Source organism: Schistocerca americana, chromosome X (assembly GCF_021461395.2).
Source record: "Schistocerca americana isolate TAMUIC-IGC-003095 chromosome X, iqSchAmer2.1, whole genome shotgun sequence".
NCBI lineage: Eukaryota > Metazoa > Arthropoda > Insecta > Orthoptera > Acrididae > Schistocerca > Schistocerca americana.
The window spans coordinates 104,847,658-104,862,393 of NC_060130.1; the positions used below are offsets into that span (position 1 = coordinate 104,847,658).

Consider the following 14,736-nt stretch of genomic DNA (forward strand, 5'->3'; position numbering starts at 1 on the left):
GCTTCTGCACATTTTGTGCCTTTATTTAGTTGAAAGAAGATCGATTGTGGCGTGTGCATCTAGCATGTGGAAGACATGTTTGCCAGTTCTCAAGATATGAGAAACACTTTAGTTGACCTTGTAAATTATAGGGATGATTAGGAATCTGCTACATCACTGACATCGGTATTCGCGAGTGGAAATATCAGTTTTCTCTATTTCTTTTCCTCACTTTTCCGAGTAAATTTCTTTGCAGACGTGAAAGGTTTCCAGTTAGTCAGTGGTTTATAGTACGCACCACCTAGCTGAAGTTTCAGGGTTCTAGAGAACTAATTTCCAGTCTATATCTTCGGAATGACATTGTGCAAGCGGTACTGCTGTGCAAGCGATATTGATATGTGCTTGATATCGAGAAGTACTGTGAAAATGGTATGATATTTCTAGTACCTTCCGCCGCGGAAGTTGAACACGCGGCAGAACAAATGGACGTAGTCAGCCCATAGAGGCCTCCGCCTCTGCGGCGGCTATTCCACGCAGCAGCTCTCGCGCAGCGAGGGCGCCACCGCTGTAAGCCACGTGCAGACAGCGGCCAATAGCCACTCCCTCCAGTTTCGTATACAAGGACCAGCTCTTCCCTAGTCCAGCCAGTCTGGTACTCGCTCTGGATTTCGTTTCTATCTCGGCGGTACTGCGTTCTGGTCATTGCTCGTTGTTGACGTTTGCCTGGCTCTGGTTCCGAGTGGATTTACGTTTGGTGTTGTGGTTTCCACAAGCCTCTGTAGTTTATCTCTTCCTTGTTGTGTCGCTCATAGTCGGTCGTGGTCGGTTGTTGTCAGTTATCGTTGGTCTGTCGTCCGACTTGTCCTGTGATTACCCGTTGGTGCATGCTCCATCGATGGCGGCTTCCCCGCCTGGTGGCTCCGATCCGCAGCCCAAGGCATTGCCACTGTTGGTTGTGGTTACTACAATATTGTAGTAAACCATGCGAAATTAGATATGTTCTTGTAATCCGAGAGTTTGGAGATGGGTGTAGAAAAGCAAGCAAGCAAACAGGACCAGAGCAGAAACAGTAACGCGTTTGTACCGAAGGGAAGTGAGACGAAATTTATAGAACAGTTCCGAGAGTGACTTCAGTCTGCTGAGGGTACTGTGGACACCCATCAGGTATGGATGCCGTAGTGCCATGAGTGTACGTACTGTGCTGTCTGTCTTCGCGGTATGTGTACGAATGATGTAAAAGGGGAGATTTTGTATGTTTACCACATCGACACGGTACACGGTGATATATTTCTTGGTTGGAGATCGATTTCACACTCTAATATTCAAGCGCCTTTCCTCAGTGGGAGGGCAGTGTAATTGTGTAAGAGTATTTCCGTATTTGACGATATGTATGGCACATTGCAAGGTTTAGTTGTCGGTGCAATATGGCGATAACTGGAAAATAGTTTTTGCCACTGGAAGTCGCATCTGCAAAAAGAAAAAGAAAAGGTGGACGGTGCTTCCACACTGACAGCATCAGTAACTTGGTGGGTAAATTCGATAAGAGCCAATCATAATCCCACATTCATTCACAAGACATCCATTGTGCTGGTAAATAGGAGTCCCTACATAGTGGAGGGAACGTTTGTGTATGTTGAAGCGGGAAGGGTAACACATGATAGAGGGAATTCCATGTTAGGACCACTAAGAAGACTGCATTCGATGTTATTCCGCGCTATTTTCGTAAACAGGTTCTGTTAGGGCAATAATTTCCTTGCATACAAACTGAGACATCAATAAAGCAAGGGTTAACTATTTCTGGGACACTATACAATTTCCGAGAGGTCGACTCGGTTCTGATTTTGCATATCCATGTGACATCAGTATAAGATTGAGAACCTTGTTAGATGCACTTGCGATGGTTTGTAGCTATGCACGCTCATTTTGCGGCATTGCGTCAGTCATAGTGGGAAGTTAAAAGCACGGTTAGATGCAGCTCGCATGTCCAGCTAGGAACAATGTACACTGTGCCACTCTGTCATCAATGGTAAACACACGTGCCACCCAGAGGTGTTTCGCATATGGGAGTGGCGTGGCGTGCTTTGGAGTTCTGTGATGTCAGTATAACACTGACTGTATACTCGAAAATAGAAGCAACTTTCACCTGCAGTGATGTGAGAGCAATGGATCACACTTGCTTGCTTCTTGCAGTGGCTCATGGGTGTGTCAGCGTGCGCATCCCTGGTGCATGTGCACCCCCGTCCGGTCGCTTCAGTAACGGTGCCTAGGTGGACATGTATTTCGAGAGGAATTTCTCAGGTAGTAAGTATGAAAGGATGTCACCGCCTTACGGTTCAAATGGCTCTGAGCACTATGGGACTTAACTGCTGAGGTCATCAGTCCCCCAGAACTTAGAATTACTTAAACCTAACTAACCTAATGACATCACACATAGCCATGCCCGAGGCAGGATTCAAACCTGCGACACTAGGGGTCGCGTGGTTCCACACTGTAGCACCTAGAACCGCTCGGCCACTCCGGCTGGCGCCGCCTTATCCTTGAGGGCATCTGTACGTGGTTTTACAGCTGATGGCAGCATCACTTGACGGGGCTGCAGGTAGCCTCCTGTGTGGTCTACTGGACAGGGGGTGGTGGATGGTTTTTCTGCGTGTTGATTGCATGTCTGTTGCATTATTTTGCAAGCAGGTCTGTAGGCTGTGCTACACGCTATTTGGACACTTTACGAGTTCATTTCATGTGTGTGCATCTGTGAACTGCATTATTTAGGAGGAGTCTGCATGTCTGTACTGAAATTATTTTTTTAAATTAGAAGTTGTTTGCCTGTCTGCAGAGCGTTTTTTAGGAATAGTTTACAGGTCTGTGGGCTGTGTGGTGTGACCCGAAGCATGTTTTTTGTATCAGTGAGATAAATATACTCGACCTCTCAATAAATTGTTCCAAAATAAATAAAGTACATTCCTTCCTTACTGTCTGTAACAGCCCAGCGCAGGCTGAGTCATTTTTGCGCCATTTTCCCCCTCCAGACTACCATCTTGGAATATGTCACAGGAGTTATGACAGCACCTTCTGGTGGCGGTACTGTGTACTAGGTCAGTTGGACTCTAGATCTCGTGTGGAGACACTGTGTGCAAAATGAAGAGATGTCTAGCACAGGCAGAGTCGTTTTCCACCACTTAACCCCACCCCAGACCACCATCTTGGATTACGTCACAGGAGGGATGACAGCACCCTCTGGTGGCAGTACTGTGTACTATGTTAGTTGGACTCCATACCACATGGTGAACACAGTACTTGCCACCATCTTTGATAACGGTACTTGCATCATCAGCTGATGTCACAGTGGCCATCTTGGATTACATCACAGAATGGCCAACAGTGCCCTCTGGTGGCCATACTGTGTACTAGGTCAGTTGGGCTCTGGACCTCATGGCGAACACACTGGATGGCGGTAGTGGCTCAAATTCTTTAAATAAAGACTGGTGCATGTTTTCAACAGCTGACGATTAGCAGGCATGTTTGCAGAGTCGTTTAGTGGTTTGCATGTCTGTAGGGTGTGGTGTGACCACATTTATGTCAGAGTGTGTGTTTTGTATCAATGTAAGAAATATACTCCATCCCTAAAATCGTTGTTCCAAAATAAGTAAAGTACACTCCTTTTTCTGTCCAGCAGCCCAGCACAGGCTGAGTCCTTTTCCTAGCAATTCCTAGGAAGAGGTGGCGGTTGGATGACTTAGGTTAGTGGAGGTAGCCCAAGTGACCTATTATCCCACGATTTTCTTAGGTTAGTAGAGATAACTTTGGTGTGATGCATTATCCTGTTGGAATTTGAACTTCCCGCCATTTTTCTGGGGAGGGGAGGTGAGGGGCGTTAGGTTAGTGGAGGTAGCCCAGTTGACCTATCTTCCCACCAAAATCCGATATCTTGGATGATGTCACGGCCTCCATCTTGGATGATATCATGCAGTGTTGCCAAGTCTACATGCCGCCATCTTGGATGACGTCACAATCTCCATCTTAGATGATATCATGCACTGTTGCCAAGTCTACACGCAGCCATCTTGGATGACGTCATCGCTACCATCTTGGATACATCTGTCAACAATGGAATGTGGGGCCGCACCGGCCTAGCCCCACTACTCACGTATACCGAAAGTAGAGTTGCCAGTGTAGTTCAGTTTTGATTCTGACGACTCTAACCCTGTCACTGAACTGTTTACATTAGCTCCCTCTTTGCTGTGTTTTCCTGTTTGTGAAAAATATTACTCAATACACTATCTGATCAAAAGTATCCGGGCACCTATTACTGGGCGTTAATGTGAGGTATGTCCATCCTTCCCCTTTATGACGGCTTGAACTCTACTGGCTACAGTTTCAATGAGGTGTCTGAATGTGTATGGAGGAACAGCAGCCCATTCTTTCTCAAGAGCCGAAACCAGAGAAAGCAGTCACCTTGTACGCTGAGATCTGGAGCAAACTCAACGTTCCAACTCATTGCAGCAGTGTTCCATTGGATTCGTCCAGGACTCTGGGCCGGCGAGTTAGTTTCAGGGATGTTATTACTCATAAACCGCTCGCCGATGCTGCTTTATGAAAGGTGCACTGTAATGCTCATACAAAGAACCATCTTCTCTGGACTGTTCCTCTACTGTATGCAGTACACAACGCTGTAAAATGTGTTCATATCCTTCATGTTCAGCATTTTCTTTAGTAAAATAAGGGGATCACACCCAAACCGTGAAAAAACACCACCATACCGGAAGACTACATCCATTGTACTTCACTGTTGGCACTGCACGTGACAACAGGCAAGGCTCTCCAGACATTCGCCAAACCCAAGCCCTTCCCTCGGATTGCCACGGGGTACAGCGTGATTCATCACTCCCAGTCGTCCACTGTTCAGTGACGTCGCTCTTTACACCACCTCTAGCGTCGCTTAGCACTGCCTACATAAATGTGTGGCTTATGAGGAGCTGCTCGACCACTGTACTCCAGTCGTTTTAAGTTCCTGCGCAAAGTCACTGTGTTATTTGGACTGGTGGTAGCATTTTATAACTCACGAATGATTCCTTCCGCTGATTTCGTACGAATTTTTACAACTACCCTCCGCAATACTGGCCGGTCTCTCTGGTATCCAGCTCCGCGAAATCTGAATACCCACCGGAGGAAATGGACCTGGATGGCCGCTAGAGAGCGCAGTATCGCCGCAGCGTTGTGCTCGCTTGGCGAGCAAGCCACCCGTCTCGCCACGTGAATACGCCGGCCAGTAGTGTTCGTCGTGGCCGGTATAAAAATGGCAGCTCAGTGAACGGTCAGTAGTTCTGTACTCGCGTCTGATATTGTCGGTTAGTATCATCGCTTTACTGTGTACTATTTGACAACAACTTCGCTTGGCATTTGGTTCTTCTCAGTGGTCGCGTTTTGGATTCTCTCTTCGTTCTTGGCCTGTTGACATTGTGGTGGCGAAGATTTTCTCTTTGCAGGTCCTTGTTGAATAGGTTGCTTTGGATTAGTCCTAGTCTGTGTCTTGTCTGCAGCAGACAGCTGTGTTTTTCTCGACTACTACACGGTTTCGTGTTGTCTTCCGCAGACCGCCCATTCGCTTTGCGGCTTCACCCATTTCTGTCTTGGCTTCTGACTTGTGCACTGATATCCAGGTATTCGCTGATTTTGGTCCTTCGCATTTCCACTTCACAGTCACATCACCAGCAGTCGATTTGGATAGCTTTGGAAGGGCTGCAGTGACCCTGATGGATTCGTTGCTCAGATGACATCCAATGACTAGACCACGTCTGAAGTCACTGAGCTCTCCTGACCAACATCATACATCCCGCATCCTTTTACACTAGCGGGTCCGACTGTCACAGCATCTAGTTTCGTACATTATCGACAACACGCCAGGCAGTTTACGTCCAGAGGTTGGCAGATAACACATATGATAGCCCTGGCAATCCGCAGCCAGCTCGTATACATACGTTTTGCTGCAAGCACGGGTAGCGCCACCTCCGAGCCAGCTTACGAAGCCGCCGCACGGACGTCAACCAGTCTAATCGTGGAGTTTACTTGGAGACTTCGCAGTGTTAACTCGTTTGCCTTTCTGTTATTGTGAATGTTTATGACGAACGTGACTCTGTAATGGACTATTGTGGAATACTGTTTGGACTTGCAGCCACGAGTACCAGGAATTCGGTAAAATATCAAATGTCTGACATCGCTGTGGCCGGAAAAAGATCCTGCAAGAACGGGACCAATGACGACTGAAGAGAATAGTTCAACGTGACAGAAGTGCAACCTTCAGCAAATTGCTGCAGAATTTAATCGACAAGTGTCAACGTGTGAACCATTCAACGAAACATCATCTATATGGGCTTTCGGAGCCAAAGGCCCACGCGGGGCTTTCGGAGCCAAAGGCCCACGCGTGTGCCCTTGAAGATTGCGTGACACAAAGCTTTATACCTCACCTGGGCCCGTCAACACCGACATTGGATTGTTGATGAGTGGAAACGTGTTGCCTGGTCGGACGAGTCTCGTTTCAAATTGTATCGGGCAGATGAAAGTGTATAGGTATGGAGACAACCTCGTGAGACCATGGACCCTGCATGTCAGCAGGGGCTATTGAAACTGGTGAAGGCTCTATAATAGTGTGGGCCGTGTGCAGTTGGAGTGATATGGGACCCTTGACACGTCTACATAAGACTCTGACAGGTGACACGTACATAAGCATCCTGTCTGATCACCTGCATCAATTTATGTGCATTGTGCATTCCGACGGACTTGGGCAATTCCAGAAGGACAATGCGAAACCCCACACGCCCAGAATTGCTACAGAGTGGGTCCAGTAACAGTCTTCTGATTTTAAACACTTTCTGCTGGCCACAAAGCTCCCCAGACATGAACATTATTGAGGATATCTGGGATGCTTTGCAACATGCTGTTCAGAAGAGATCTCCACCCCCTCGTACTCTTACGGATTTATGGATAGCCCTGCAGGATTCATGGTGTCAGTTCCATCCAGCACTACTTCAGACATCTATCGAGTCCATGCCACGTCGTGTTGCGGAACTTCTACGAGTTCATGGTCGGCCTACACGATATTAGGCAGGTGTACCAGTTTATTTGGCTCTTCAGTTTATTACCTGTGGTTCTAATTATTTTGCTCTCTGTGTCAGAACCCACCTACCACTTGGCATCCACCCCTGGACCGGCCCAACAATATCATTCCCGGATGTGTCCGTGAGCAGGCCGTCTTAGCCATTGTGGGTGTCAAAGCCAACGTTCAGTATCTGTTGGCAGGGGGGATTTCCCAATCCGAAGGTGGTGAGTTGGACTTCCCATAATCCTTGTGACAGGATTGTGATCGGGGCTTCCTAGGACTGGTTATTTCCCCTTCACATCACATGAAAAAAAAAATTCAAAACATCCGTGCAGGAAGCGAGCACTTAGAAGGAAGAGGAAATGACTAATGAAAACACCTTCATTCTGCTCCTCTAGTTGGTGGATCGGAAGTCATTTCATCGAAGAAATTCCGGGAAGCGGCTTTGAGCACTGTACTCGTACAGCATGTATGGTACATGTAAAGCATTGCAGAGCAATTATGGTACATCTGAAGCTTTCGTTATTATAATTTGTTTATTATTATTTTTCATGAATTGTGGAAATGGAGTCAATATGATGGTTATCAAGTGTACATACCGCTCGCCATTTTCTTCAACAGAAATTATCCTGTAGCTGAATCCTTCACCATTTTCGGCACACCTAGAGATTTTTTGCCAGTATACTATTAAATCGCGATGATTCTGTTTTTTGAAGACCTGGAAGCTTCCTTCTTGTGTCCGGGGAGGAAATTTGGGAACTGAAACAGTAATGAAAATTCAGTCTGTAAGCTGATTCGGAAAGTCAGACAGTAAGCTGACGACTTGAAAAAAAGTTATTAGTTATTAGAAGAAGAACAAGAAGAAGAGTGATTAACCTTTGTAATATGCATTTAAATTTGAAATATCAAATTAATTTAAGATTTTTATAGATAGTTGATGTGTAACGCCTTCTTTCAGAATTTAATTTCAAAAAAGCTACAGGCGCCAACATATAATCAATTGCTCCATGCTTTCCTCCAAGCCGTCTTTGTATGAGTTAAAAGTGTTACACGAATTTTCTGTCAGTGGTCAATAAAACCTGTGGAATGAGTCACGAAATACTTTACATAAGCAGAGGTAATCATGAACTATAAATTATTTTTATATGCATTCCTGAAAGCTATGATTACTTGTAGCTTGCTGATGCTACCAATATGGGGCATTAGCAGTATTTATAGATGTTTGAAGTGCCTATAATAGACTATCCTACTCAGTTACCTCAAACGTAGTGCTGTTGAAAAATGCCATACATTCATCGCGTCTCTTTACATGCACTGTCACCCACTGGAGGAAATTAGTACATGTGTTGTAAGAATGGTTAAGCGACCAGGCTTTGCAAAATTCATTGGCAAGGGCGCGTAATAAGATACTGTAGTGGAAATCACACTGGCAGATGAGCTTTCCAGCACCACGTGAATATTAATGGAACGGTTTACGACGAAATTACCCGTGACTAAGAAACTTGACTAATGCCGTTTCATTTGTTGTGTGTTAAGCGATACACTTGCAGGAACTGATGACACCCGTCGTCGATATAGAGCTATGCACTGCATTTCTAGGAATCTGGCTCGTTACAACATCTTTCATGTAACAGAGTGGCAGGCCTCGGTATTGTTGTTGTTGTTGTTGTTGTGGTCTTCAGTCCTGAGACTGGTTTGATGCATATCTCCATGCTACTCTATCCTGTGCAAGCTTCTTCATCTCCCAGTACCTACTGCAACCTACATCCTTCTGAATCTGCTTAGTGTATTCATCTCTTGGTCTCCCCCTACGATTTTTACCCTCCACGCTGCCCTCCAATACTGAATTGGTGATCCCTTGATGCCTCAGAACATGTCCTACCAACCGATCCCTTCTTCTGGTCAAGTTGTGCCACAAACTTCCCTTCTCCCCAATCCTATTCAATACTTCCTCATTAGTTATGTGATCTACCCATCTAATCTTCAGCATTCTTCTGTAGCACCACATTTCGAAAGCTTCTATTCTCTTCTTGTCCAAACTATTTACTGTCCATGTTTCACTTCCATACATGGCTACACTCCATACAAATACTTTCAGAAATGACTTCCTGACACTTAAATCTATACTCGATGTTAACAAATTTCTCTTCTTCAGAAACGCTTTCCTTGCCATTGCCAGTCTACATTTTATATCGTCTCTACTTCGACCATCATCAGTTATTTTGCTCCCCAAATAGCAAAACTCCTTTACTACTTTAAGTGTCTCATTTCCTAATCTAATACCCTCAATGTCACCCGACTTAATTCAACTACATTCCATTATCCTCGTTTTGCTTTTGTTGATGTTCATCTTATATCCTCCCTTCAAGACACCATCCATTCCGTTCAACTGCTCTTCCAAGTCCTTTGCTGTCTCTGACAGAATTACAATGTCATCGGCGAACGTCAAAGTTTTTATTTCTTCCCCATGGATTTTAGTACCTACTCCGAATTTTTCTTTTGTTTCCTTTACTGCTTGCTCAATATACAGATTGAATAACATCGGGGAGAGGCTACAACCCTGTCTTACTCCCTTCCCAACCACTGCTTCCCTTTCATGTCCCTCGACTATTATAACTGCCACCTGGTTTCTGTACAAATTGTAAATAGCCTTTCGCTCCCTGTATTTTACCCCTGCCACCTTTAGAATTTGAAAGAGAGTATTCCAGTCAACATTGTCAAAAGCTTTCTCTAAGTCTACAAATGCTAGAAACGTAGGTTTGCTTTTCCTTAATCTTTCTTCTAAGATAAGTCGTAAGGTCAGTATTGCCTCACGTGTTCCAGTATTTCTACGGAATCCAAACTGATCTTCCCCGAGGTCGGCTTCTACTAGTTTTTCCATTTGTCTGTAAAGAACTCGTGTCAGTATTTTGCAGCTGTGGCTTATTAAACTGATTGTTCGGTAATTTTCACATCTGTCAACACCTGCTTTCTTTGGGATTGGAATTATTATATACTTCTTGAAGTCTGAGGGTATTTCGCCTGTTTCATACATCTTGCTCACCAGATGGTAGAGTTTTGTCAGGACTGGCACTCCCAAGGCCGTCAGTAGTTCCAGTAGAATGTTGTCTACTCCGGGGGCCTTGTTTCGACTCAGGTCTTGCAGTGCTCTGTCAAACTCTTCACGCAGTATCGTATCTCCCATTTCATCTTCACCTACATCCTCTTCCATTTCCATAATATTGTCCTCAAGTACATCGCCCTTGTATAGACCCTCTATATACTCCTTCCACCTTTCTGCTTTCCCTTCTTTGCTTAGAACTGGGTTTCCATCTGAGCTCTTGATACTTATACAAGTGGTTCTCTTTTCTCCAAAGGTCTCTTTAATTTTCCTGTAGGCAGTATCTATCTTACCCCTAGTGAGATAACCCTCTACATCCTTACATTTGTCCTCTAGCCATCCCTGCTCACCCATTTTGCACTTCCTGTCGATCTCATTTTTGAGACTTTGTATTCCTTTTTGCCTGCTTCATTTATTGCATTTTTATATTTTCTCCTTTCATCAATTAAATTCAATATTTCTTCTGTTACCCAAGGATTTCCACTAGCCCTCGTCTTTTTACCTACTTGGTCCTCTGCTGCCTTCACTACTTCATCCCTCAAAGCTACCCATTCTTCTTCTACTGTATTTCTTTCCCCCATTCCTGTCAATTGTTCCATTATGCTCTCCCTGAAACTCTGTACAACCTCTGGTTCTTTCAATTTATCCAGGTCCCATCTCCTTAAATACCCACCTTTTTGCAGTTTCTTCAGTTTTAATCTACAAATAATAGATTGTGGTCAGAGTCCACATCTGCCCCTGGAAATGTCTTACAATTTAAAACCTGGTTCCTAAATCTCTGTCTTACCATTATATAATCTATCTGATACCTTTTAGTATCTCCAGGGTTCTTCCATGTATACAACCTTCTATCATGATTCTTAAACCACGTGCTAGCTATGATTAAGTTGTGCTCTGTGCAAAATTCTACCAGGCGGCTTCCTCTTTCATTTCTTAGCCCCAATCCATATTCACCTACTACGTTTCCTTCTCTCCCTTTTCCTACACTCGAATTCCAGTCACCCATGACTATTAAATTTTCGTCTCCCTTCACTATCTGAATAATTTCTTTTATTTCATCATACATTTCTTCAATTTTTTCGTCATCTGCAGAGCTAGTTGGCATATAAACTTGTACTACTGTAGTAGGTGTGGGCTTCGTATCTATCTTGACCACAATAATGTGTTCACTATGCTGTTTGTAGTAGCTTACCCGCATTCCTATTTTCCTATTCATTATTAAACCTACTCCTGCATTACCCCTATTTGACTTTGTGTTTATAACCCTGTAGTCACCTGACCAGAAGTCTTGTTCCTCCTGCCACCGAACTTCACTAATTCCCACTATATCTAACTTTAACCTATCCATTTCCCTTTTTAAATTTTCTAACCTACCTGCCCAATTAAGGGATCTGACATTCCACGCTCCGATCCGTAGAACGCCAGTTTTCTTTCTCCTGATAACGACATCCTCTTGAGTAGTCCCCGCCCGGAGATCCGAATGGGGGACTATTTTACCTCCGGAATATTTTACCCAAGAGGACGCCATCATCATGTAATCATACAGTAAAGCTGCATGCCCTCGGGAAAAATTACGGCTGTAGTTTCCCCTTGCTTTCAGCCGTTCGCAGTACCAGCACAGCAAGGCTGTTTTGGTTAGTGTTACAAGGTCAGATCAGTCACTTATCCAGACTGTTGCCCCTGCAACTACTGAAAGGCTGCTGACCCTCTTCAGGAACCACACGTTTGTCTGGCCTCTCAACATATACCCCTCCATTGTGGTTGCACCTACGGTACGGCCATCTGTATCGCTGAGGCACGCAAGCCTCCCCACCAACGGCAAGGTCCATGGTTCATGGGGAGGTGGGGGGGGGGCTCGGTATTAGCTTTTGCAAATCATCAAGACTCACCGACTTCCGTACACACACTATATTTTAATCAAATACCAGAAAGAAGTCTATTAGAATAAGATCGAGCGATCCAGTCGGCCAGCAAACAGATCATCACGTTCCTATCCATTTAGCAGGATACATAGCAGAGGGCTTAACGCCCCCTTAATGTCGGGGTCATTAGCGGCGGAGCACAATCTCAACACGGATAAGGTAATAGTCCTTAGCCTTGTCCGTCTCCGTAGCCGCTTCTGGGCAGAGGGCCCGGATTCGATTCTCAGTACTGCCACAGAAATTTCCTTGGCGGGAGGACTGGAACGGGATGCACTCAGCCTCATGATGATCCCTGAGTGAGTAGATTCACATTTGCGATGCTCAATACTGACATGAAGAATATTATGAAGTGTGCCACAGTCATTTACTTGCAATGCATGTGCTATTTGCAATTAAGCAACATACATTGGCCTGGAAAACCACATGGACCACAAAAAAACAAATCGCCATCTACTGAAGCTTATTGCAAGAACAGACAACATGTTGGTGATAAAAACATTTTTATAACTGAAAATATTAGCCATCTAAAGATGGGCATTGTAGCCCCAGACCAGTTATAACACTAGAATGAAACATTTAAAAAGTATTTGAGGCTGGTTGCGTCAGTCACCAACTATCATTAACAGCCGCAGAGTTCACTAGACGCAACACGGAAAAAATAACATTAAAAATATATTTTTTGCTCACATTGCAGATTTTGTGCCTTATGTCAGGTGATTGTTATCTAAATGTTTACATATGTAAAAAGTTTAGATATATAAAATATTTAAAACAATACACATTGTTTTTTTAGGTAATACGTGTTTGTAAACAACATTTACATATAACTCTTCAGGCTTGCGCGGCGATCTAATGACATCTTGGGTTGTCGGGTGTTCTGCCGGATATCAGCGTCGTACTTGCACGATATTTCGGTCACGTAGCTCGTGACCTTCGTCAGGTGCGACCTGAGACTGCTCCTCGAGTAAATAGAGATGGGGCCCCCTACTGTCACCTCCGTAAACATGTTAGTTGTCTAGTAAGTGGATCACAGGATGCTGGGCTGTGATGTTGTCCGTGCGTCTGGGTAAGGCTACGCATTAACACGGTCCATCAGGTGATAGATAGTGGACGAAACGCGAGTGAGGGTAGCGATTTGAAGAGCAGAGGGAAAAAAGTGCCATGGCTCGTGCCGTGGGAAAAAAAAACCTCTGCGACAGTGGGATGGGTAGTAAGAGCAGTAGTGGCTTACTAGCTGCGATAGCTCATGCAAGGTTGGATTTGTTAGTATAGGTATCATGCATCATTACCATGACAAGCGATGGCGATGTGTCCCAGTTGCTGCTGCTGCTGCATTCCTGGAGCAATCAAGATCGTTACACAGTAGTGGGAGATCGGCCATAGATCATCTCACTGTGTTGGGGATGTGCGGAGCTTGTTGTGGACCTGGTCCAGTATTTATGCCTATGGCCTTCCCCCTCCACCAACGGCTGCAGGCGCCTCCTCTGTGGTCCGCGCCCATTCCCTGCGACCTGCTGGAGCGTTGCTGCTCCGTTGCTGCTCCGTTTTCCGTCCGCTGCGGTTCTAGGTGTTCCCTCTGCGGTCCGCGCCCACCAAACCCGCTCCTGGGGGTTTCATCTACGGTCTGGGGTACCAAGCGTTCCCCCTGCAGTCCGCGCCCGCTCACCACGACCTGTTGGAGCGTTGCCGCTCCGTTTTTCGTCCGCTGCGGCCCTGGATGTTCCCTCTGCGGTCCGCGCCCACCAGTCCCACTTCTGGGTGTTCCATCTTCGGTCTGGTGCGCCTGGCAGTCCGTCAAGGGAATCGTTTTCCATCTCCATGTCTCTGGTTCTTCTGTTTGTGTAGTGTTGCAGCTGGCCCCGTTGCTCCTTTAACAATTCCAGAGCCGGATCCCAGGATCTGCTTAGCTGGTACCCTGTGTCACGGTTCATAAGATCGTCAGCCATTTTAATTTCTATCGATTCTCTTATAACACTGTCCCAAAATCTGGGTGTTTGTGCTAGAATCTTGGTATCCTCATACTTCATGGCATGATCTAGTTCTAGACAGTGTTCAGCAATGGCTGACTTAGTCACCTGTCTTAATCTAGTGTGCCTCTGATGTTCTTTGCATCTGATCTCCACAGTTCTTGTCGTCTGGCCAATGTAGGACATACCACATTGACAAGGTATATTGTAAATCCCTGGTTTTCGTAACCCCAGGTCGTCTTTGACACTCCCCAGCAGTCCCCCGATCTTTTTGGATGGACAGAAAACACACTTGATATTGTGTTTACGGAGGATCCTACTGAATCTGGCAGAAATAGAATAGAAGAACCAGAGACATGGAGATGGAAAACGAGCCCCTGACGGACTGCCAGGCGCACCAGACCGAAGATGGAACACCCAGAAGTGGGACTGGTGGGCGCGGACCGCAGAGGGAACATCCAGAGCCGCAGCGGACGAAAAACGGAGCGGCAACGCTCCAACAGGTCGTGGTGAGCGGGCGCGGACCGCAGGGGGAACGCTTGGTACCCCAGACCGTAGATGAAACCCCCAGGAGCGGGTTTGGTGGGCGCGGACCGCAGAGGGAACACCTAGAACCGCAGCGGACGGAAAACGGAGCAGCAACGCCCCAGCAGGTCGCAGGGAATGGACGCGGGCCAC

General features: G+C 45.8%; 1 protein-coding gene across 1 annotated transcript in view; it reads right to left on the reverse strand.

Moving 5' to 3' along the window:
* Positions 1 to 14,736, reverse strand: part of LOC124555839 (cytokine receptor-like) — a 235,194-nt gene that overhangs the window by 142,390 nt on the left and 78,068 nt on the right. The window contains exon 7 of the mRNA XM_047129904.1: positions 7,669 to 7,828. Within this exon, the coding sequence (XP_046985860.1) occupies positions 7,669 to 7,828 (160 nt within the window). The remainder of the gene's footprint in view (positions 1 to 7,668; positions 7,829 to 14,736) is intronic.